The sequence below is a fragment of the Seriola aureovittata genome, chromosome 12, assembly GCF_021018895.1.
Source record: "Seriola aureovittata isolate HTS-2021-v1 ecotype China chromosome 12, ASM2101889v1, whole genome shotgun sequence".
NCBI classification, from domain to species: Eukaryota; Metazoa; Chordata; class Actinopteri; order Carangiformes; family Carangidae; genus Seriola; species Seriola aureovittata.
The window spans coordinates 3,736,985-3,759,873 of NC_079375.1; the positions used below are offsets into that span (position 1 = coordinate 3,736,985).

The 22,889-nt window shown below is 38.2% G+C and overlaps 1 protein-coding gene across 3 annotated transcripts in view; it reads right to left on the reverse strand.

The window, feature by feature from the left end:
• Nucleotides 1-1,195: 1,195 nt before the first annotated feature.
• Nucleotides 1,196-22,889, reverse strand: part of zmynd11 (zinc finger, MYND-type containing 11) — a 33,751-nt gene continuing 12,057 nt past the window's right edge. For all 3 annotated transcript variants that reach the window (XM_056390314.1, XM_056390313.1, XM_056390315.1), the window contains 12 exons: nucleotides 17,670-17,831; nucleotides 16,232-16,309; nucleotides 14,839-14,931; nucleotides 13,589-13,676; nucleotides 13,254-13,309; nucleotides 13,032-13,109; nucleotides 12,302-12,420; nucleotides 11,653-12,001; nucleotides 10,480-10,554; nucleotides 8,010-8,288; nucleotides 7,743-7,928; nucleotides 1,196-6,103 (listed from right to left, as the gene is read on the reverse strand). In XM_056390314.1, coding sequence (XP_056246289.1) covers nucleotides 5,981-6,103; nucleotides 7,743-7,928; nucleotides 8,010-8,288; nucleotides 10,480-10,554; nucleotides 11,653-12,001; nucleotides 12,302-12,420; nucleotides 13,032-13,109; nucleotides 13,254-13,309; nucleotides 13,589-13,676; nucleotides 14,839-14,931; nucleotides 16,232-16,309; nucleotides 17,670-17,831 — 1,686 coding nt within the window. In that variant the 3' untranslated portion in view covers nucleotides 1,196-5,980. The remainder of the gene's footprint in view (nucleotides 6,104-7,742; nucleotides 7,929-8,009; nucleotides 8,289-10,479; nucleotides 10,555-11,652; nucleotides 12,002-12,301; nucleotides 12,421-13,031; nucleotides 13,110-13,253; nucleotides 13,310-13,588; nucleotides 13,677-14,838; nucleotides 14,932-16,231; nucleotides 16,310-17,669; nucleotides 17,832-22,889) is intronic.

A 22,889-nucleotide genomic window follows, 5' to 3' on the forward strand; every position in this document is an offset into this window, starting at 1 on the left:
AATAAGAAAAATACAGAATAATGTCGGACTTATGTTAATGTTATCTTCTTCAATAGGATCAAAATCGCATTTAAGAGAATTGCAAACTATTTTTTCAGTATTCATTAATATACTCATCACTAAAAAAAAAAAAGATTATAAGCATTTAACAACTACAACTCCCATGAGGCTTTGGCAGCACCCATAATAGCTAAGAAGTGATGATGGGATATGTAGCTGCTGAACACTGGTTTTGCTTTTTCTTCGTCAAAGTTTTTGATATTTCTGTCTCTGAGATTTAAAAACTTCAATAGTCTTTCCAGAAAAGAAACAGTCTCCTGGTTACAGCTGTGAACAGTTTTAACGTTAACAGTTTTCAACTACTGTATTTCTTCGACAGAAAACAGTTCCACTTATTCATCATCCAGAGTAACTGAAGCATCAATTCTGGAAAGAGACAATGCACTTTAGCACCATGACAGTTTTTCTTGAGAGGCCATCGACTTCAAATTGCTGTTATGTCGTCTACGTGGTATTTTTGTTTTTTGCTATATTTTAATGTGTGGTGTGTCTGAGCCATTTGCAAGTTTTGCTATTGCTACAAAACCAACGTTAGCATCAACAGCTGTTGACTTACAAGTCTTAGGCCATCGTTGTGTTTACAAGACAAAAGGTTATAATACGCCCTCCGAACAGCACTACTTCTTCAATGACTCGGTATCAGAAAGTGTAAAGACAGGCAGACTGGCTGTGGCTAGCTGGTTAGCACGCTAACTTGAGAATCAACAGTGGTGTCGCTTTCCACCTCTGGAGATAGCTCGTAACGTTTCTTCTAGACTAGTAAGTAAACAGCTGCTAATGCTAACGTTGACTATGTAGCGATAGCAAAACTTACAAATAGTTCCTTTAAACTCAGTGGGACTTCCTGTTAAAATAAAGGAAATCAACACAATTACATTCATCCAAACATCCCAAAGACAGAAACCACAACACCTCCACAAATAAAACCAAAACTATCTGCATGTATAGATATCAAACAAGTTAAGAAAATGTGTTGTATATTTGGCTGAAGAAACCGTTTAAAAAGGTGACTATAGCACAGTATCGGTTAAATCAGAATATGAACAGAAAACATTTCAGCTTTTTCAGGAAGACCAAATGAATTATTTTCTTATTCAGTTTTACAACAAAAACAACAAAAAATGGAAACACAGGAAATTGTTGATACATTTATTTCCTCCATGTTAGCACATAGAATATATTTATATACATATTGCTAGCTAAAGCATAAAAAAACAAAAAAAAACAGAAAACAAAAAAGTTGAGAGCATAGAAAATGTTAAGCCACGATTAATAGTTTACATATGGACAGAACAGAAGAAAATGACCAACAGGAAGTGAGGACAAAGGAAACTTTAAACTGGATTTATTCCAGTTAAAAGTACATTAAAACCCAACTAGTTTTCAACTAGTATCCCGCACAGTATCATGTACTTGTAATACTCAGGAATAAGAACAGTGGAAAGTCTAGTTCTGGATGACAACACAAAAATCAATTCACTCAGTTTTTCAAGCTGACCTCTTCAGAGACGTGATTTAGCTCGACTGAACTTCCAGGAAATAAAAAAAAACAAAAAAAAACATCATTGTCATATTGCATTTCTCTGAAGGAGTGCAAATATGTCTTCTTTACACAAGGGGGAGTTAAAAAAAAAAAGAAAGGAAAAAAAAGAAGAAAGGGAGCCGTAGATACACACACCTTTACTCATGCAGTTAAAAACCAGAGATACAAACTGGAATGACATCAATTTTTTTTTTTGTCCACAGGGGGAAAAGAAAGAAGAAGTTTTCACACTGAAACCTTTTACGGCTGGATGGACGAATATAAAAACCGTCAGAGAGAGAAAGAGAGAAAGAGAAAAGCAGAGGCCTCACAGGTCACATGTACGTAACAAAAAACGTGTCACCTTCAACACGTGTCTCGGTTTGGAAGAACATGCATTTATTGGTTGGTTTTCAACAGTATGTTAAAAAAACAACACGCTGAAATACTGGGATACATTTAAGGTGCAGTGTGGTTCAGGGAGTTCAAAGTAAAAAATGAAAAATAATCAAACCTGAAACACACACATGCTTAAAATGACACACTGCTCAGATCATTGTGGCAACAACAGAAGCCGGGGGTTCATATGATAACGGTTGTACATTGTACAAAACTAGAACTAACAGTCATCCAGGTCGCTGTGAACATAGAGTGAAAACAGCTGAAATCAAATATTTGTGAATTCATTTACAATGTACATATAATATGGAGGAGATATTGACAGGACATTTTATTTACATGTAGTGCAATGATAATGATGATGATGATGAAAATAATAAAAAAAAAAAAAAAGACACCATGTTTGACCTTAAAGCCTGCAGAGGAAAACTGAGAGACAACATGAAGAAACATAAAATCATAACCTGCAGCGCACTGAGTGAGAGTAGAGACGTCACACAGCGGCTCAACTGTACAGTAACATGTTACATTTTAAAGTGATACACTTAAAACAGGTTTCAAAACAGAGAGATGAAGTCCGGAACAACAGTTACCGTAAATTCCCCAATAGTGGACATGTTCTCAGATAATAACAATCACATTGTTTGTCATCTTCTACACTTATTTGTTATATTCTACACTTTTCTTATCGTCATCAAATCCCATGAGAAGACCAAAACCAACAAGTATCGTGAGTATCTACAGCCTGATGAATCTGATTCCTCTGGGCCACAGAGCTCCAGTGTTTCCAAACACTATTAAAACCCACCAGTGAGACACCGTGTTACAACAGGTGACATGTCCCTTCATCACCACGATGTAGTTTATTTAAACTCAACCCCACATACACTGTCCTCCTTCCAGAAAGACTCACTAGAGCACCAAATGTGAATTAATGCGCTGCTAAAAATAGTCCCCGACATTCACTATATGATTGTGCTTGGAGCTGAGTAACACACTGCTGGTTTGGGTCTTTTTTAAAGGGATTTTTTTTTACAAAAAAACAAAATATAGAATAACACCATCCTCATCCTTAAAGCTGCTGTCAATGAAACTCAACATTACCGCACATATTTCACAATAAAAGCCTTCCAGGTAAAGGGAATAGATTATGGCTGAATCCAAGTTTCTCACACTAACTAATTCAAAGCAGGTTTTGAGTTTTTAGTGTTTTCACACTGGAAAAGTGAAGAAATGAAGAGGTTAGATTTAATGTCCTTTATTAAAACGTTAACAGGTGAACAATCTTCATTTAATTTGTTTAGCTTAACAACCTGCAACTAATGTGAAATAAGTTGAATTAATTTTATATAATTAGTACTTCAGTTAGCAGAATCACACAAATTAATTAATCGAATCATTTTCACCGTTTAATCTCATTGCAAACTGGATACACCTTTGGGGAAACAAGCAATCTGAAAATTTAACACCGGTATCTGGGAACTTTCCTTTCAGACCTAATCTGATTACTGTCCCGACATGCAAAGTACAATCAATGTTCAGTCAATCACAGCAGCAAAGTTTCTCCCAGTTTCACACTGCACACAAGCTCCAAGCAGGTTTTGGGAAAAGTGACCAAATTAAGTAAAAAAAACAAAATAAAACAAAACATTTCAATGTGCAGTTGATGGACACTATTCTCCCACAATGCAATGCAAAGAAAATGGAAGAGTGAGAAAGAACAAGATAGAAAACTCATTTTCCTGAATCCGTTTCTTTTTAAGTGGAAGCTGCAAGTGTGCCGATAACTGCAGAAACAGTATGCTAACATTATCATATTCTACACACTGTGTTCAGTTAGTATGTTGTGTGTAACTGGGACCATGCTAGCTACATAAAGATAACATAAAAAACAAAAAAGTATTAAAATTTGTGAAGTTTTCATTTGGCATTTTGAAGTCTTTGTGCTCATGTGTTGCATTTCCTGTTGGTACACAATGAAAGAGTCACTTCAACTGCGGAAAACATCTACCACAAACATCAATATCTAGCTCATGATGTGGCATGTGGTGAGGAGTCGGCACACGGCGTAAGGATACCACCTTAACTGAGAACTGAGGTTTCATTTACAGTTAAAACACGATCAAATCTGGAGTATAAGAAATAAAAAGTCTGGTTCTCTCTTCAGCTGAGGTGAATAAAGGTCCTGCCCACTATGTGAAAATTTACGGTATTTTTTTCCCCATGTTAACAGAAGCACAAACCGATGATAAAAAAAAAAACAACCAAAAAAAACAACAACAGCGCGTCTGTACAGAGTAACTGAATCATTTTCCTCCGTTCAGTCAGTCTTCATAACTGAGGAAACAGTCAACAAACTTTAAAAGTGTCACAATTCTCAAAGAAAATCAAAAACTGGCAATTTTATTGCCAGATTGGAAAAAGAAAAAAAATTCCAAGCACCATATGTTTACACAATCGACACGCGACATCCAGCGCAGGGAAAACTCTAGAAAAGATTCATTTGATCATTCACATTTGCATAATGTTTTATATTGGTCCATCCGTTGTCACTGCTTATTAGACACCAGGAGCTTCTGGTCTTCTCTTTTTTATTTTTTTTATTTTACCGTAATGAGTGAAAAAAGACAAACTATGAAACTATCAACATGCATGTAGCCTCACTGGGAGTTAAGAGGATGAGAAAGGAAAAAGAAAAACAGGCACTGACCACCAACTATAGCATAAGCAGTGAAAGAGTCTCATAGCTAGTCACTTTAGGTTTAAAAAAAAAAAAAAAAAAAAAGAAAAGAAAGGAAAGAAAAGAGGACGAATTTCAAGTGTACATCACTAGAAAAATGACACTGACGACGCTCTGAAAAATATTCATCGTTTTTTTTTTTTAAGGTTGTAGGAAAGCAGGGGAAGGGAGGACTCACCAGATCTAGGTAGGTTCAACAAAATGTCTTTTTTGGCAATATTACAAGCATTTGGGTGGTTAAGAAAATGAAATGTTAAAAAAAAACAAACAAACAAACAAAAAAAAAAACTGTCAAATCATGGAACCTCTCTAAGATCCAGCTCAGGAAAGATTGCTTACATTTCCCCAATTTAGAACCAAAAACTTTTTTTTTTTTTTTAATATCGGATTCATAAAAATTTGTCTATTTAAAAAATGTGCATAATAATATTAATCATAACAACAATAATAATAATACATGGAAGATTTATTTTGTCGGCGTCTTTTAAGGCCGAGTTCGTGACCCTGTTCCCAATAAGTGACTTGAGGATGATAAGATTTTAGGTAGAAATGATAAAAAGGTGCTATGCACCTCAATAGATTCAAGAAAAAAAACAAAATACATCAACATCTGTGAGCCACATCACCACAATCCAATATCTTCTGCAGTTTTTTGTGGTTTTTTTTAAATAAGTTTTCTCTATGAAAGCAGAGCGAGTTCAACGCAGCGATAGTACTTACGGCATGTTTTCACTTTTTTTTTTTTCTTTTTTTTCCTCATAAGATCGACTGTGTGTATTTGTTGCATTTACAGTAAGAAAAGTGAGTCTTTAAAAAATTCAGGTAATAAAATGTATTCAGTTAATGCTCATCTGTTACTACACACTTAAATAACATTCTCTGACAAGTTCAAAATTAGCACTTCAGTAAAGAAAAAAAAAAGGCGAAAGAAACACACACACAAAATCATACCTTAATTTTGCATTCGAGCAAATGCTCTCACGCAATCTGTTCATGATTCAGAGACAAAATAAACAAAATATAGAAAGAAAAATCAATACAATGGGTACATTAAATTAAAAAAAGAACAATTCGCTCTTTTCACGCAGAAAAACGTCGGGTCCACAAAGTTTTCAGGAAGGCAAGTAGAGAAGTAGGAGAGAGGGGCATGTATGTGTTTGTGTTTATGTGTGTGTGTGTTGTAGACACTGACTGACAGGCGTAGGAGAGGGCAAGAGCCAATGGCGTGCTGTGTAGGGGTCAGAGAGGGCAGGGCTTGTTCATCTCTTCCTGCGGCAGGTTCGTTTGTGGTCGGCGTGCCAGTGCTCCTGCTGACACTTGATGGAGCAGTACGAGGTGTTCCAGCAGCAGTGGTACATGGCCTCCTCCTCACAGTTATAACACTGAAAACAGCACAAGGCCAAGACTTCTGTTACAAGACTGCAGCTGGGAAAACACAAAACACTAAAACAAAGAGGTTTCCGGCCTCTGCGCGGGCGACAGCTAGAACCGGAGCCATATTGTTTTTGGGTTGTCCGTCCTTTTAAAATTTTGCACAAATATTCACTTGGACTCAAGGATGATTTGATAGATTTTGAGGACTTAAGGTCAAGGTGACCTCACAAAACACTTTTTAACCATTAATTAAGACTTCACACAGCAATTATGACATAATTTGGCACAAATGGTTCATATTTTATATCACACACACACACACACACACACACACACACACACACACACATAGTTGTTAATGGCAGCCCTAGATGTCACCTGGGAGTAGTTTGATTGGCAGAGGCAGACAACCACGAGGATATAATTCTTTTTTTTTTTTTTTTTTTTTTTTTAAGTTACAGCAGCAGAAATAAAATCAGACAAACTGAAATTTGGGCAGAGAAAATTAACACCACATAGACTGATATTACAAAGAGAGAACAACATGAGATCAAAGAACATTTTTGCACTGAAATAGTCTATATAAATCTGCCTGTTATATTTCTAAGCTGTTTCAAAAATTGAAAATATCCTGATGAACTAATTTAAAATACTTGATCTGTTTCAACTGCAGACTTGCACAAACTAACATCAGCCAGCCATTTGACTTAATGATAATTAGTACTAGTGATGTAAGCAAAACTACCAAATACTAGAATTACCCCCTCATGGTTGTATCCTTCTCCAACCAGCCAAGTTGCAGAAAATATGGTCACAATCTCCTCTTACTGAGTCAAAGTATTGAATAATAGCCAGAGGTGTTTTTGTTGTGATGTCAGTTTGGTTGACCTTTGACCTTTTGAATATAAAATGTCATCACTTAATTTAATCTTTATAGACATTTGTGTCTAATTGTTTCATAATTAGTGCATGAATTTGTGAGTTACAGCCAAAAACATGTTTTATGGGGTCAAAGTGACTTTGACCTTTGACCACCAGATTCTAGTCAGTTCATCTTTGAGCCCAAGTGAATGTTTGTTGCAAATTAGAAGAAATTTCCGCAAGGTGTCTGTGAGATTTCATGTTAATGAGAATGGGACGGACTGACAAACTGAAAGCCACCTGAGGCATTTTGACAGAATGTTTTGGGCTTTGTTGGCAAGTAGTTTAGGCAAAGTGTTTCCTATGCAGCTGTATTACGCAAGGAAATCTAAACATCTAGAGGAACAAAACACTTGATAAACATTTTTTTCGGTGGATCCAAGACTATTAATATCAAGTTTATTCAAGCTAGTGGTACCTTTATGACTGAGTTTTAAACTGAGTTAAAACTAAATACACTAAATGTTTAATGTCCAATTTTAAGTTATAATCCTTAAGAGACAGATTTCAAAGGCCGATGTTGATTTCAATATTAAGGTTTAAAAAAAAAAACCTGTTCAGGATTTTATCAACTAATATTCAATATTCAGGGGAAGAGCTGTAGAAATGTTTCACCTTCTCTGCAAAGATCAGTTTTTATAAAGGAAACATGTAAAATGTACTTGGGTCTTTAGTGAAATATTCCTCAGCTGTTATAGAGGAAAAAGAGACTGATGCAGAACTCACCCACTGCTTCTTCTTGGTCTGGGAGATGAGCTGTTTGTTTTGGGCCACGAGCTTCTTCACCTCCTCCACCAGCTCCTCTTTACACTTCTCCTTCACCTGCTTACACTTCCTCTCCATCTCGGCCTGAGCTCCGGCCACCGCCTTACTCACTGCCTGACGCTTCTCCTCCTCCATCTCAGCACGGAGCTGCAGGCACAGAGACAGGAGGGTTCCTTATCAAAGATCCAGACAGTGAAGTAAGATATTTTCTTTAAGACAAACACAAACCTTCTCCAGAGCTTCTCTGACGACCCTCTCCGTCTCCCTCTTGTTGTCGGCCTTCATCATCTCCTTGACGTCGTTGAAGACCTTGGTGTACTTCTCGTGGCACATGTTCTGGCAGGCACCGTCACTGTTGGTCTGGGTGCCGCGGTGCAGCGTGCGCGGCGACCCTCCATTGGCCTTCTTGGTCTGCGTAGACACCGACAGCTTCTCAGGCTGCTGCGGTGCCGAGGACACAGGAATCTCCTGGCTGGAGCTCACCGCCTCCATCTCCGGCTCCGGGTCCTGATGGACAGGAGAGGAGAGGAGGGAACATGGACGTTTTTATGAAGCCACACAAGAAAAAACTTTCATGTGTCTGAGAAAGGTGAGGAAATAAAACACTTTTGTACCTTATGTAACAATCTACAACTAATTCTGTTGCAAAGGCTTTAAAGTTATATTAAATAGTAATCATCACAAATGCTCTGAAGAAACCGAGACTTGTCCAGACTAGTCCAACTGACACTGGATCTTGAAGTTCAATATCTTACACGGTCTATTTTTTTTTTTTTTTTTAATCAGATTACAATCAAATGAATGTAAAACTAGGGCTGAACAATATGAAAAAAATAAATCATATTGCGATTTGTGGAGATGGGCATGGTCGGCACACAGCTGCAGGAGAGAGAGGGGTGTGGAGAGGGCTGATGAGAGCAGTGCCAGGTGAGGTAATGGGTCTATTCTTTTTTAATGCAGTAGCGTGCTGGACCAAAGAGGACTGGCACACGAGACACACAGGGCCAACGGCAGCCACAGCGAGCCATGAGAAACAACATAAGAGAGACGGAGTGCGTGCGCCAAAAGGGCTCGGCAAACAAAGACAAGTTTAAGAGAAGTCTAAGATGAAAGTGTGTGTGTTCAGTCCTCACAATAAAAACATAATTGTTAATGTCAATTGTCTGGTCAGTGTGTGTGTGCTGAGGGAACTCTCAGTGGCAGCCAGTCCTGCTACACAATTATTTAGGCAGATATTGTGATATGAGTCATGATATTAGTTGGTATGGTCATTTTTACATTTCATTTTCCCTTTAAAAAAAACCAACCTAAAAATGATGTGATTTTTGTTGCAACAAAGATGTTCCCTGCATCTCTGTAGCACCACAACGCTTCGTTTATGGTCTGTTATTGTGACACACTTTACCTTCATCAAAAAAAAAAAATTGCAGCTTCTGCAATTTGGATATTGTGCTTGGCCATATTGTGATTTCGATAATATTTTGATTAAATGTGCAGCCCTACTTAAAACATATTTAACATAAAATACAATTTTTTTTTTTTTGATACGTATCTGTAACATCAGTAAAAATCCTTCTTCTTACTTATACCATACACGGTTGTATGTAAAGTTTGGGCAGCACTATTTTGTTATGCACTGTTATTTTGTATTTCATGAACTTAAACATCAACACTATCTTTTAAACATCAAGTGAGAAAAGTAATGCAAGTAACTAAATATAATTTAGCTAATTTTGAATATATGAGAAACTGTCTAACAACATATGTTGCTAAAATCTATTTAAATGCTATGATCATCCCCCACCTGTATGACAAGCTGGAGCCAAGTGAATAACTCAATACTGAAACCAATTCATTCTATTTACAAACAAGCCCTTAAAGTCTTAGACAGAAAACACAAATTATACCATCATTGTAACATCCTTGAAAAGTATAGCTTACTTAGCTGGGATAATATGCTAAAATATGCTTATGCTTGTCTGCTCTTTACGATTTTGAATGGCAAGGCTCCCCACCACTCTGTACATTCATACAAAAGAAAACATCTAATAATAGAACCACAAGATCGGCTTTAAGAGGTGACGGTGTAGTCCCTCATAGGTCGACTACTTTTGGTCAGTTATGTTTCTCTGTGAGAGCCTCTAAGTTATGGAACACACCAGCAGAGCTAAGAAATTGCACTTCCTATTTTAAATTTAGCCACGATGTTAAGGACTGGCTCTTAAGCAGTCAGACATGTGAACACTCTTAAATGGTATTATGCTAACTTGTTGTTGTTTGATATATGTTGTTTTTATATCTATTTTATGTATCTTTTTAATATGTGTTATTTATTAATCTGACTGATGAACATCTGGTCAATATGTGGTTTTTAGACATCCTGCCAGAGGACTGCAGTTGAAAATTAGCCTGTTGGCTAACACTGGCATATTTACAGAGAGGTTAATTAATGTGCACTGTCCTTTTCAAATAAATAAATAAATGAAATGAAATGAAATTTCAAAAAGTCTGTTTGACCTTGCAGCTTGCTAGCTGTTGAGCAAAAATCAACAAAATGCTGTAATTTGCTCAGTTTGCATATTGCAGATTCATAGTAAATGTAATAATATAGACATGTGTGGCTCCACTAGAAATTCATCCTACTACGAACAACTACTTTCTGTGTAGCTACAGTCTGACTGCTGACAAACAAACTTACACTGACTTCCTCTTTGGGCTCAACCATCTGAGTCCGACGGCTTTTCTTTGCCTTGGGCTCCTGGCTGCCTTTGAGCTGGAGGGGGAAAAAAAACAAGTTCATATGAAATGGTAAAATGGTATTTATGTAAAATGTTGAACATCATAGTGTTCCAGCCGGCTCTCTGGTTCTATCAAAACACAGACAGAGAAGTGAAGTCAAGTGTTGTAGAGACATTTATAAAAAGCAATTTCTCTTAAATGCTAAAAACGAAAGAATAAATAAATTGCTGCTCAGATAAAAATGTGTCACATTGCTCTTATCAATGTTAATCAAAGATCCTTAATCACACCTAGTTTTATAATTTGAGTGTTAAGGTCACAACCACAAAAACTAGTCTAGTTTTCTTCCCTCTATTAATCTGCATTGCTGCGTATAATGTTACCAGTGAATACTGAATGAACAATGTGGCGGTTCAGTCACCAGGTGGCACTGTTTGATCTATTTATATCTACACTATCTGAGTTTATGCTCTACCAGTGTAAAGTTTAACTTTAACGTTTTTTTTTTGTTAGTGCATTACAGAAATGTTTTTTTAAAAACAGCCCTAACTTTGTTTCACAGAAAACTACCTGCTGCTTTGGTGTTAGTGTTTTTAGTGTGAGTTTGCAGCAGCACCACGTTTATATTAGAGATCCGATAGAGACGAACAATCGCCGTGGAAACCTCAGAGGAAGTTAAGACTGGTGTTAACCAGACTCAAAAAATAACGCTGTTTGTCTCCTCTGCAGAAATTTACTGTGACAGGCACAGTGAAGGCGCAGCAACAAAAACAAGACGACAGATGACAACACGACTAAGTTTGTCAGCAATAATTTGAAGGCTGATCCAGCAGCCAGGAGCAAGAAATCTTTGATTAATACCAGATGACCTGAGAGGATGGGGTGGCCAGTAGCTTTTTAACAGGTCCATCAAACGCTTATTGTGTTCACTTGGGTATAAACCATTTCCGCTGCAGGAACTTCAGCTGGGGCTCAGGACCCATTTTAGGATCTCAGGAACTCAATTTAGTTCTTTTGCCATGATTCACTAACTAACAGTCAGCACATATACAAACCTCAAGGCTGCTACAACTTGTGTAAACTTGTGTTTGCGTTTCCACCACATGTGAAGACCTGTTAAGACTCTACTTACATGTCGGACCTGCTCATTGCTGGTAGAGGAGATGCTGGACTCGGCCTCGTCTGTCCTCTCCAGTCTGTCCGTCCTAACGCTGCCCTCCTCCTGCTCCTGCTGCTGCTGCTGCTGCTGCTGCTGCCGCTGGCTCTGGCTCTGGGTCTGGCTCTGGCTCTGGCTCTGTTGGTGGTGCTGGTGCGGCTGGCTGCTTTCCTCCATCTTTGTTTTCCAGAAGCGTCCCTCCCTCAGGAAACGCTGGTAGACCTCGAGCTCCTCGCACGCCTTCTTCCAGCCGTTGCTGCGCTTCACCTGCAGCTGCTGGACACTCACCTTGATGTCCTGGATGTTGTCTGCGGGGATCCACGCTCTGGAGGAGACGAGGAGAAAAAAACAGTGCTCGAGATTTACCATTTTAATGTTATATTTATACATCTGAGCATATTAGCTGTTTCCAAATAAGACCTGATGAATTTAAAATGGCTGATAGAGATGTGAGGACAGTAACAGTCCTACTTTAGGTGCTTTAAATTAATGTGCACTAAATTATAAAAAAAAAAAAAAAAAGAGTTCACATAGATAAAAAAAAAACAGACTCCTGCTGTTGAACCACTCAATCAGAAAAGCGATACTGCGTGCTGTTTTTGTGATGTCGTCCAGCTGCTCTAACCTCTGATGCTGGTGTCCAAAGAAGCGCACGTCCACCTGGTTGTCCTCCCTCTGAAGGACTTTGGCAGGCCAGTAACCAAAACCTTTCATCTTTGCCCACACCAGGTCATGGCTCGGGCTCTGCCAAGTTAACAGACGCAAAAAGAAACATATTAGACTGAAGATACAACCTATTGGAATATTTCTAACAAGCACAATCAGAGTTTCTTTTGTGGTGGGATGCCTTTTATTCTAAAGTTACAGTTTATATCACAGGACAACCTGCCTAGTTTTTTTCAGTAGTCTGCATGAATTTGCAAGAATTTGTGTGTATACTGTTTGATGGTCTGTACATTATTTTGTCTTGTTTCATCAATGATTTTAGTCTAAAAATTGGCATAAAAAAGTTTTTAAATGTCTGTAGCAGTTTCCCACAGCTTGTTTGTTTATGTCAAACTAACTGGGATATTGGGTTGTAAGACCTGACATCTGACTCGAGACAAAAGTGAAGTAAAACTCCACTGGTGTGGTAAACAACTACTTGTTTCACTAAATCAAATGGATTTAAGCGGGAGTGGAACTCCAATCAACAAAAACAACACTAGAATTGCATCTTACAACTGCCGCCGATAATGTAATGATTCTACTGATAAAGAAAAACAACAAGAACAACAAAAACAACAGCATGTTGCCGCCTCTATTGAGAAATAAAGTTTGGTTGGGCCTGGTACACTGGGTTTGGTTGTACTCACACAGGGGTAACAGAACCAATTGTCAGGCCGGGCGTTCGACAGGTAGAAACAGTTCTTACACAACAACAACTCGTTCAACTGGAAGAAGAGGAGAGGAGGAATGAGGGAGAGAAGAGGGAGGGAGGAAAGAAAAAAGTTACAAGAACCGTTGAGAACTTCTGAAACAATAAGCTCTGAACCTACAAACTACAGTGTGTGAGAGAAAGAATAAAACGACGGTACCTCATGGCATGTGTCGCTGAAGAGCAACCGTGCGATCTCTGCCTGGTCACTGTGAACTGCAACACACAAGAACAAACATTGCTCAGCAAGAAAGAAACAAACTCTTTATTTGAAAGTGACAATATTCATATGCTTTGCTCCTGGGCTACTTGTGGAATCATATTCAGCAGGTGCTGCAGTTTACAAACAGCATTTGAATGAATATTTTTAGTATTCACTACATGTTTAGATGAGTAATGCTCTGGTGGTGACGCATTTTCATCTTGTTTTCTAGGTGAAATGAAAGAGGAAACAACTCAGCACAACACAGTAAAACCTGTAAAAATTTGACTCACCTCCGTACAAGATGGCAGTGTTGTGAACGATCAGCTGAGCGTCTGCTTTAAACTCCTCAAAGGTCTTATACTTTCCTTCAGACAGGTTCTGAGAAGAGATCGATGGAGAGCAAGAATGTTGGTCAGAGAGAGAGAGAGAGAGAGGGAGAGAGAGAGAGGGAGAGAGAGAGAGCGAGAGAAGGTACAAAGAGGTCTATTCACAGGCCGAAATGCGAGAGGTCCAGGAGAGGGGTGTGTGTGTATTAACACTAACACATACACACATCTGGGCAGAGATCCAGTGTGTCTAGCAGAGGCTGGGTGATGCAACAGTGGCCAAAACAGCAGCATCCTGCCTAAACTAACACACTGTCTAATACACAGACACACACCTTTTTTTTTTTTTTTTTTTTTTAAATCAAGTGTTGCAATTGTGGTAATTAATTATACAATGAGCCAAGGTGGACGATGTTATATTGAAACTGACGTATCATCAAGAACAGACAGTATGACAGTAAGTGTGGTTTAGCATTTACTTGAATTACTGATGTACAAATGAGGAATGCAAATGAAACGTTGCCTTATCTTCCAGGACAGAATAATTCATCATAATTCTTTGACCTTGCTTTTGACTGACTTGACGACTTAAAAAGGTGAAACATTTGCAAAAGCAGTTTAGCAATAATAATAAAAAGACCTGCACTGCTAACAAAGGCATCAGCGTAATAAATACGTCTCATGCAGCTACACATGAAGAACACACACACATAAAATGCAGAGATCCACTTTAATGATCACTTTGAGCACAGACAGGTCTGCAAGTCTGCTCACTAACTCATCTGGTTGTGTTGACCGGACATCAGGCTAACATCTGCAGACAGCTGTTAGCAAGTGTTAGCTCTGCAGGAGGGAAGGATTGAATAGAGTAGAAGCCCCACACTGTTCACTCGACTTTCACTACCTCAAATCTTCTAATCACAGATAGTATCTCTTCAGCAAACACAAACAGAGCTCAGGGTCAGTGTCTGTTTTCAGTCCATCTCTCTTATTTGTTGTTTTGTTTAAATCTGCCCCTCTTGTACTTTTTCATTTTTGCTTGTGGGTGTGAGGGGATGTTTCAATCTTCTGTATGGGTGAGAAAATGTAAAAAACTGACAAAAAAAAAAAAAAAAAAAAAAAAAAAAAATATATATATATATAAAAACAGAAAAATGTTAGGATTTTAAATAAGAACAGGAGTTACACAGCGTGACACTGGGCTTGACTGTTACCTCTTGGATGTTGGAGACGTCCAGCGCAGTGTGGATCAGCCGTTTGTACATAGGGTGTTTAATGTCTTTGCCTTTCTTGTTCAGATCCACTGCCTGCAATGTAGAGGAGTACAGCTGCAATTATTGGCTGATTAATCGATCAAAGGAAAATTAAAGCAGGCTCAACCTTTAACATGTGAGGATTTGTCATATACGACAGCAAATGAAATATTTTGGGGTTTTGGACTGTTGGTCAACAAATGAAGTCATCTGAAGACGTCACAAAGTTGTGATGGTGATATTTTTTTTGACATTTGATACACAGAGATCCATTAATTAAGAAAAAAATCTCCAGACTAACTGATAATGAAAATAATCTTTAGTTGCAGCCGTACAGAGGAGGGATACTGATTTAACACCACTTCATAGAATGGAGGACAGATGTGTGAGAGGGTTAATGAAGCAGAGATGGAGGGTAAATGATGAGATTTGATACTAATTTCATAGGGAACAGTGGGATGAACAGATGAGGGATGAGAGAACAAGAAAGGTGGAAGAGTCATGTCATTATTTATCACTTGAGGTAAGGGAGCAAAGGAAGAGAGAGTGAGACAGGAGGGTAAGGGTGGTGACGTAGGAGAATGAAGGGGATATTTCTTCTTGAGAGAGGAGTGAGGGTTAGTGTGGGTAATTGTACAAGTGGGACAGCAGAGGCGTCAACCACAGACCACAGACTGTGGTCATGTCACACTGGGTTTCAAATGTATTTTTCTATATTTTTAGAAATGATTTTACAGGAGTAAAAACATGTTTGTCGAGTTACTTCAGAATGGCTCCTGCAGCCTCTGAGAGTGGGCGGGCTGCCATGTTTGACAGCTAAGCCGATGGGGTGAACATGACACAAGGTAAACAAACTTGTGGTGGTAACTGTAGCTTTTAAGCCGTGTGAAGACAGTGTTTAGTTAAGCGTCACATCACACATTACTTCTCAAAAGCACGGCTAAGTGATGCAGCAATTTGTAATCACTTCATGGAATCACTGACTCTCTAACAACTTCATGCAGTGTAAGAATAATGAAGAACTTTTTGCTGATAGTTGTGATATCAATAAAACAAAAACTCAAAAAAAGTGAACATTCACCTTGTGAATCTTTAAATTCTTTTTTCATGTAATATGACAAGAGGAGGAACTGACAAAAAGAATTAAAATCATAACTGATGGAATCTAAATGACATCCAAACCCTAATGAAAATGTTAACAGTCAGACTAGAGTAAGTTGTTTCTCTAGACTACTTTGGCTTGTTATATTGGACAACAACAGTCTGCTGTGTTCTCACAGGGAGGAGGTTTGATGAGTTGAAGGTGGACAACAGCAGCAATAACAGGTAGAAATAAATATACAGTTGTTCTCACCCTCTCCTTCATACGTTGGACGATGAAACGCAGGTATTTACACATCTCCTGTTTGTTCAGGTTCTTCTTTTTACTGCCCTGCAGGAAGGAAGGGAAGGATGATGTGGAGAGAGGAGAGAGGGAGTTTAGAACAGCAGCAACTTCTGTTTTTTTGATTTGTGTAACCCAAATTCTCCAACACACACTTATATTTAATATTAATTCATAACGGCGAGAACACAGAAGTGGAGACAGGGCTGGTTGAGGACAGAAAAATAATTAGGCATCTGCTGGTATTACAGTAAAACCAACAGATAGTTAGCCTGTTTCTGCAGAGAAATGATTTCTAAAACCTCATGAAAGTGACAGGAGCCTTTATTTGGATAAATAAATACAAGAAACAGAAACATTTCAGCTGGAGAAACCACTTTTTTTTTTGGACTGGATTATTACAGGAGCGTTATTACATATGAGCATAACGAAGACGTCAGACGGATAAAGTATTACTGTAGAGGCAGCGTGGAAGGATGAAAGGGAGGATTATGATTTGCAGAGGCACATTTTCTATCCAAAGTGACTAAATCCAAAGTCTGACAAAGAAAAGACTGTTAGGCTGAAGTTTCAAATATCACAAAAGATGTTTATATTTTATAACATCAACTTATATAAAAAAGAAACAACCTCTTAAATCCACTCAATACACTCATATGCACAATAGTACTGAAGCCTCCCCTATGACACTAACTAACTGAAATCGCAGCAATTGCCTGTCAAGTTGTGCAAAAACCTTATTATCTCATTTCCGCACCAAATATTTTTTTTTACAGTAGTCTGTGTAAGTCACCTTACAGTACTCTGCCTCCGCCACTCAGACTATTTTCGGGTTACATCCCTGTCAATCCAGAGTCATATAAAATATTAATCATTTGTGTGAAATGTTGTCATAATTACTGTGTGAAGTCTTGAGTTATTGCTAAGTGTATTGTGAGGTCACACTGACCTACAGTAGATCTTTGACCACCAAAATCCAGTCAATGTGTCCAAGTGAACATTTGTGCCAAAGAAATTCCCTTGAGGAGTTCTCGAAATATTGTGCTCACATGGCCAAAATCGTGTTCGTCACTGTGACCTAGACCTTTGACCTTTCACCCCCAAAATCAGTTTGTTCTTCAGTCCAGGTGAATGTTTGTGCCAAATTTGAAGAACTTCCACTGAAGAGTTTACTGATATATCGTGTAAAAAAAATAACATCAACTTATGATACACTTCAAGATACCAGCTTGGGTTTAAATTGCCTAACCTCCACCCATACTCTCAGAAACCTAAACCCTAAAACCTTTTGAATCCTCGAATGGCCCTTTGCTTTAATTAACAAAGAAGTCTTTCCTTTTCAAAACAATGTTCATTAGTCATTAAAAAATAGACATAATAGCCATTTAAGAGTGTATACACCACCTACCCTGCAGACAACACACTGCCAGTGCGACCCTCCGTCTCTGGGCTTGCACTCCTCCGACAGACACTTGAGATGGTAGACCCGGAAGCAGTTGTCGCACGTGAGGACGTCCCCCGGTAGGTGACACTCGAAACAATACCAGTCGTGACTCTCCGCCTCCCAGTCCTGCAGGGGGAAGACATAGCAGAGCACAAGTTTGGGTGACCCCCCCCTCCAACCCGCCAACTACAGCAGGGGAGGAAATGATTTTTCTCCATTCTTGATGAAACCTAGCACTCATGATTTACAGATATGTGATGAGTGTGTCAGAGGATGTTCCAGAGACCATTTCACCACTGAAGGTGTCGGGTTTGATCCCACACTGCAAACCATCAACTCCGGTGAATGAAGGAACATTGAAATTCTTAACATTTACATCATGAGTCGTATCCAGCTTGTAAATGAGGTTCCTCCTGACTGATCTGGGCTTAATTTTTCTGAGTATGAATTTGTTTTCAATTTGTGTGTGGCTGTTGTGATTGTGATGCTTGATGACTTATAGATGAGCTACAAAGGAGACAGGAACTCCCTTGTTAGATTCCAATGGAAATAAAAAAAAATGATAAACTTCCTTCCTTTTAATTACCAAGTTTCAAAAGAATAAATTCCAGCTCAGATGACTGAATCTGACAGCATGATTATTATATCTAGGGATACTCTCATTCTACTTCAACTTACTATTTCATTGTGATTCCACACCCACACACACACACACACACACACACACACACACACACACACACACACACACACACACCTCAAAAAATGAAAATATCCATTTGTGAAAGTGGAAATATACCAAGTGTAACAGCAGTCAGTGAAGCTAATTTAGATGCACTGGCCTCAGTGACAGCAGGTGGTGACAGCATGGAGTTCAGAGCATTGTGCCAAAAGGTCACTAATTCCAATCATGAAGCAGCTAAAAAGATCTGAGTGGAAAGTGGATGTGAAGAAAAAAAAAATCAAATGATAATGTTGAGCAGCTTTTCGGTTCTTGTGGAGTCTCTTTTTTCCTGTCTAGCTGCTGGGCACCAAGAGCAAAAACAAAAAGCCCCACGGTATCAAACCTCAATACTTTTTAGTACAGACTACAAATGTATCTGAAGCACCAAGTGTTGAAATCTGTCAAAAACACTGGCAGTGAATACCTGGTCAGATTCATGATCTTGCTTTCTTTTTCGTTAATCAGATTGTTCCTGATTTTAAATCAAAAATTGTAGAATTTCAGACGATTATATGGAGGCAAAGAGTTTGTACAAATGCACAACATTTAACAATTGAGAATTGACACTTCTCCTGTGTTTTATTTGGAGTGTTGATCCAAAAGAAGATATATTTGTGGTTTTAAGAACCAAGAACCATCTCAGTGTAGTTTTACATCTCCTCTCTCAGGCTTCTCTCTGGAGCTCTAGTAACAACAGGTCAGTGAGTTTCTGTTTCCTGAGTGATTCAATAAAAATAAGGCAGATTTCAGGTGAACACTCAGAAAAACCAAATCCCGCAAGGTTGGATGGTGGGTCCAGGTGGGCGGGTCTTGGGGCATGGCTGAGAGCGGTGACTGCTTTCTTGTGACATCACAAAATTACAGAAAGTCCTAACAACTGATTTTAAGGCTCAGTTTCTGAATACAGGCTGTGTGCATTTCTCTGTGGACTGAGGCTTTGATACTTTCACAGTATTAATATAGAACCTAGACCTGCTTTATAATCTTTTTTATATACACGTGGACATCTACCTTTATACTATATGGGACCTTTAAGTAACTTTAAAATAAATATTTTTATATTTCAAAAAGAACTGTCAAAAGTTTCCCTAAGCTACCAAAACTCAGGTATTGTATTTTGTATTATTGTAAAAAATTTCAAGCAATACTCAGCCCTGGCTGGCCTTTAACAATGTTAATTTTAAAAATAACCTGCCCTCATGTTGTGATAATTAAATGTCCATATCAAGCATTTGTGTTTGTGGCTGAAAGGTCATTGCCTTTTTTTTTTTTTTATCCTAACACACATAAAGGTTGCAGTCGTCCTGTCTTACACTCATTTTCATTAAAGGGTTCAAGTGAAGGGCACAGAGATGGCGAGTATGAACCACTAAAAATTCAACTCCTCATCAACCTGTCAAGAGTCCAACTCCTCCCACTCACAGTCTGGACTGACTCAGTAGGGAACAGCAGGAGAATCATGACCGAGTGCCGTTCAATAAAAGCAAGAAAAGAGCAGCACTTCAGTCTCTTTCTTGATCTTTTCTCCATATGTTTATGTGCTGTAGTTTGGGTTTGAGCCTGAGGAATCATAGAAGATAATCTTACCAGCAATGTATTTTCCTAAATAACCCTGATAAGTCTTTAAACAGAAGACTACAACAAGAATGTGCACTACAGCAGAGAGGCCTTCCTCTGTCAAAAAAAACACATGCAGTTTTAAACAGACTTGGACCAGAGTGGTTCCGTCGGAAGTGTAGGGGTGAAACGAGCCCCAACACAACCATAAATAGTCATAAGAACAAAAGGAGTAAGGATAGCTCTGACATTCACGCTGCCAGTGTCGCTGCAACAACAAAGAACCTGATCTGAAGCAGGGCCTGCCAGGAAGCACTCTACACTCTGAAATGCAGGGGTTTACTGGAGGACCTTTTAACAGATAATCTACAACTGTCAGATCCATCACCAAAATCAAATACTACGCTACATTTTAACACCCTCGTGACAGTAGCACGGACAAATATAATCAATTAATTGATTTGTCAAATGGACAGAAATTTAAGCAACAATTTTCAATAATTGTTTAAGTTATTTATCAAGCAAAAAATGCCAACATATGCTCTGCCTTCAGCTTCTCAAATTTATGAGTTATTGAATATCTACACAAGCAATTTGAAGATTTCATGTGTCTCTCAGTCAAGCTGTGATGTGCATTTCTTTAAACAATTTTCTGGCATTTTATAGACTTAATGATTGAAAGATTAACCAAAAAAATTATCTACAGATTAATCAATAATGCCAGCAACACGGTGTCCTCTGTAATGTTCTTGGGTCAAGTCAGTTTCTCAGTCCTCCTCATTGCTTGTCATCTCTCTACTGTCAATTCTACAATAAAGGCATAAAAATGCAGAAAAGTCTTTAAAAAATATTTATTTTATCAGTTTAAAGCCTCATGTAGCACTAGATAAGACTCTTGTCTTTTAGTCAGTGCGGTCGCTGTCAAGAACACCTGTTGTAAAAAATAATCCAGATGCATTCAAGGGCAAAATAAAACTGAAACCTGAAAAATATGTTGGCTCTCTATCTTCGAAACAGTCAGGCAGTCCAACAATGTCAAAAATTCTTTCAAACTTTGTGTTCAAAGTATAACCTGACAGATGTGTGTTTTTTGTTTTGTTTTATTTAAATCAATACTAATAATGTGTAGCCAGGATATAGAGTTAATGGGACATTTTGCAGTTGAAAATAAACTCAATAAATCTTCTCAAACATATCTTACATATTTTCATAATGCCATTTGTTAGTATTTTATTTCAGACAAACGGTGCTTCATCAGCAGAACACATTTTTTTCCCCAGGTAACCAAAAATTAGGCTTTCATTCCTTGGTTTATACATAAATTTGTAAGAACAGCCCTGAATTTAAATGCAATGGTCTTCTGCCAGGTCATCAGAAAAGCACTGACCATACTCCAATTAGTAGCTGGAGAGTTGCTAGCTAATGTGCTAACAAAACTCGGCCTTAACCCATAATTCACATCCTGTGTTTGCATTACATGCCTGCAATGCAAAGTACCACTAGGTATGTAGGAGTGATCATGGTCGGTTCACATCCCCAATCCCATTAGGGAACAAAGAGTTTGAGTTAAGTGTAACAGTTGTGTTCACATATACCCAAATGAACAGAAGTGAGGGAGGAACATTTTCCATGGCTCTACATTAAAGCCTGTCCAGAGATTCCTCCAAGGACTTCTACTTTTTAGAGCGTATAGACTCTTCACCCACACAAACACTTGACAATACAGAGATGGTACTTGTGTTCTGTCGAGTGTCAAGAGCCACTCCACTATTGTTGGACTGTCTGAAAAACAAGTGCCTGACTTCAAAAGGCTAGAGCTCTCTGAGCCAAGGACACTGTGTCTGTGGTTTCAACAAGCACATGGATAGAATAAGACCCAAGCACAACAGATACTATCACCAGATTAGTCAGAAAGACTGAAGCTTTCAAATTCATCTGCAAAAACCAAAGCAACAATTTTTTTTTTTTCTTGCTTTGGTTTTAAATATAAATTTATTTTAAATATTACAGAAGCAGGAAAATCTACCTTGGGGTTTTATATTAAAGACTATCCCTAAACATCCGTGAAATATCTCTGCGCCTTCCTGAAGGTAGAAATGTGCCCTGACTAAAAGCTTCCAACAAAAGCAAGGACCTGGATGGTGATGGAGGAGGAGTTGGCTTCCTTCTGCCGTCTCCCACTGCTTTCCAACTCTGGTTAACAACTCTGCACCGACAGTGTCAAGCTGGGACACGTCAGAGAGCCGCGCCTTCTAATGACATACACAAAACAACCCTGGGGTTGATCTCCACCTCCCGCCTCTTTTAGAAATAAACTGCTTCACTTGTAGCCTGACATCTTCTCAAAATTCAAATAAGCTGGACACTGCATTGTAAATAAGTATGTTATTTTGCAAGTTTTACCAAAGTTTATACAGATTTCATCCACTTCCTAAAACTGCTATCTTTTTGGACATTACTTTTTGGTTGGTTGATGTCACACAAAGTAAGCCATATCACTTTGTGGCTTAGAAAGACATTACTGAAGCACTGAGAGAAATGCTGCCACAATAAGCAGAATTAAAAGGGTGTTGGTAATTATGTGATTATTTCCTATATATACACAGATCTTTTCTGCTGTATTACATGCTTGTGTGAGCACTGTTAAGAGCTACATATCACTTGTAGCGGTGGGCAATAAAGATAAAATCTTTTATTTTAATCTAAGTAATTGTAAATCAAAAGATTCTATGATAAACTTTCTTGAAAAATTAACTGAATACCTTAATGTTTCTTTTGGCTTATTCAGCAAATTAAATATTAAATGTCAATTTATATGTCATAAAGAAGTTAACATTGCCTACGATGTTAAATGAGTAGGCACCTCTTTTTAAAAAGTGAATGGCAAAATACCTGAGTACGTA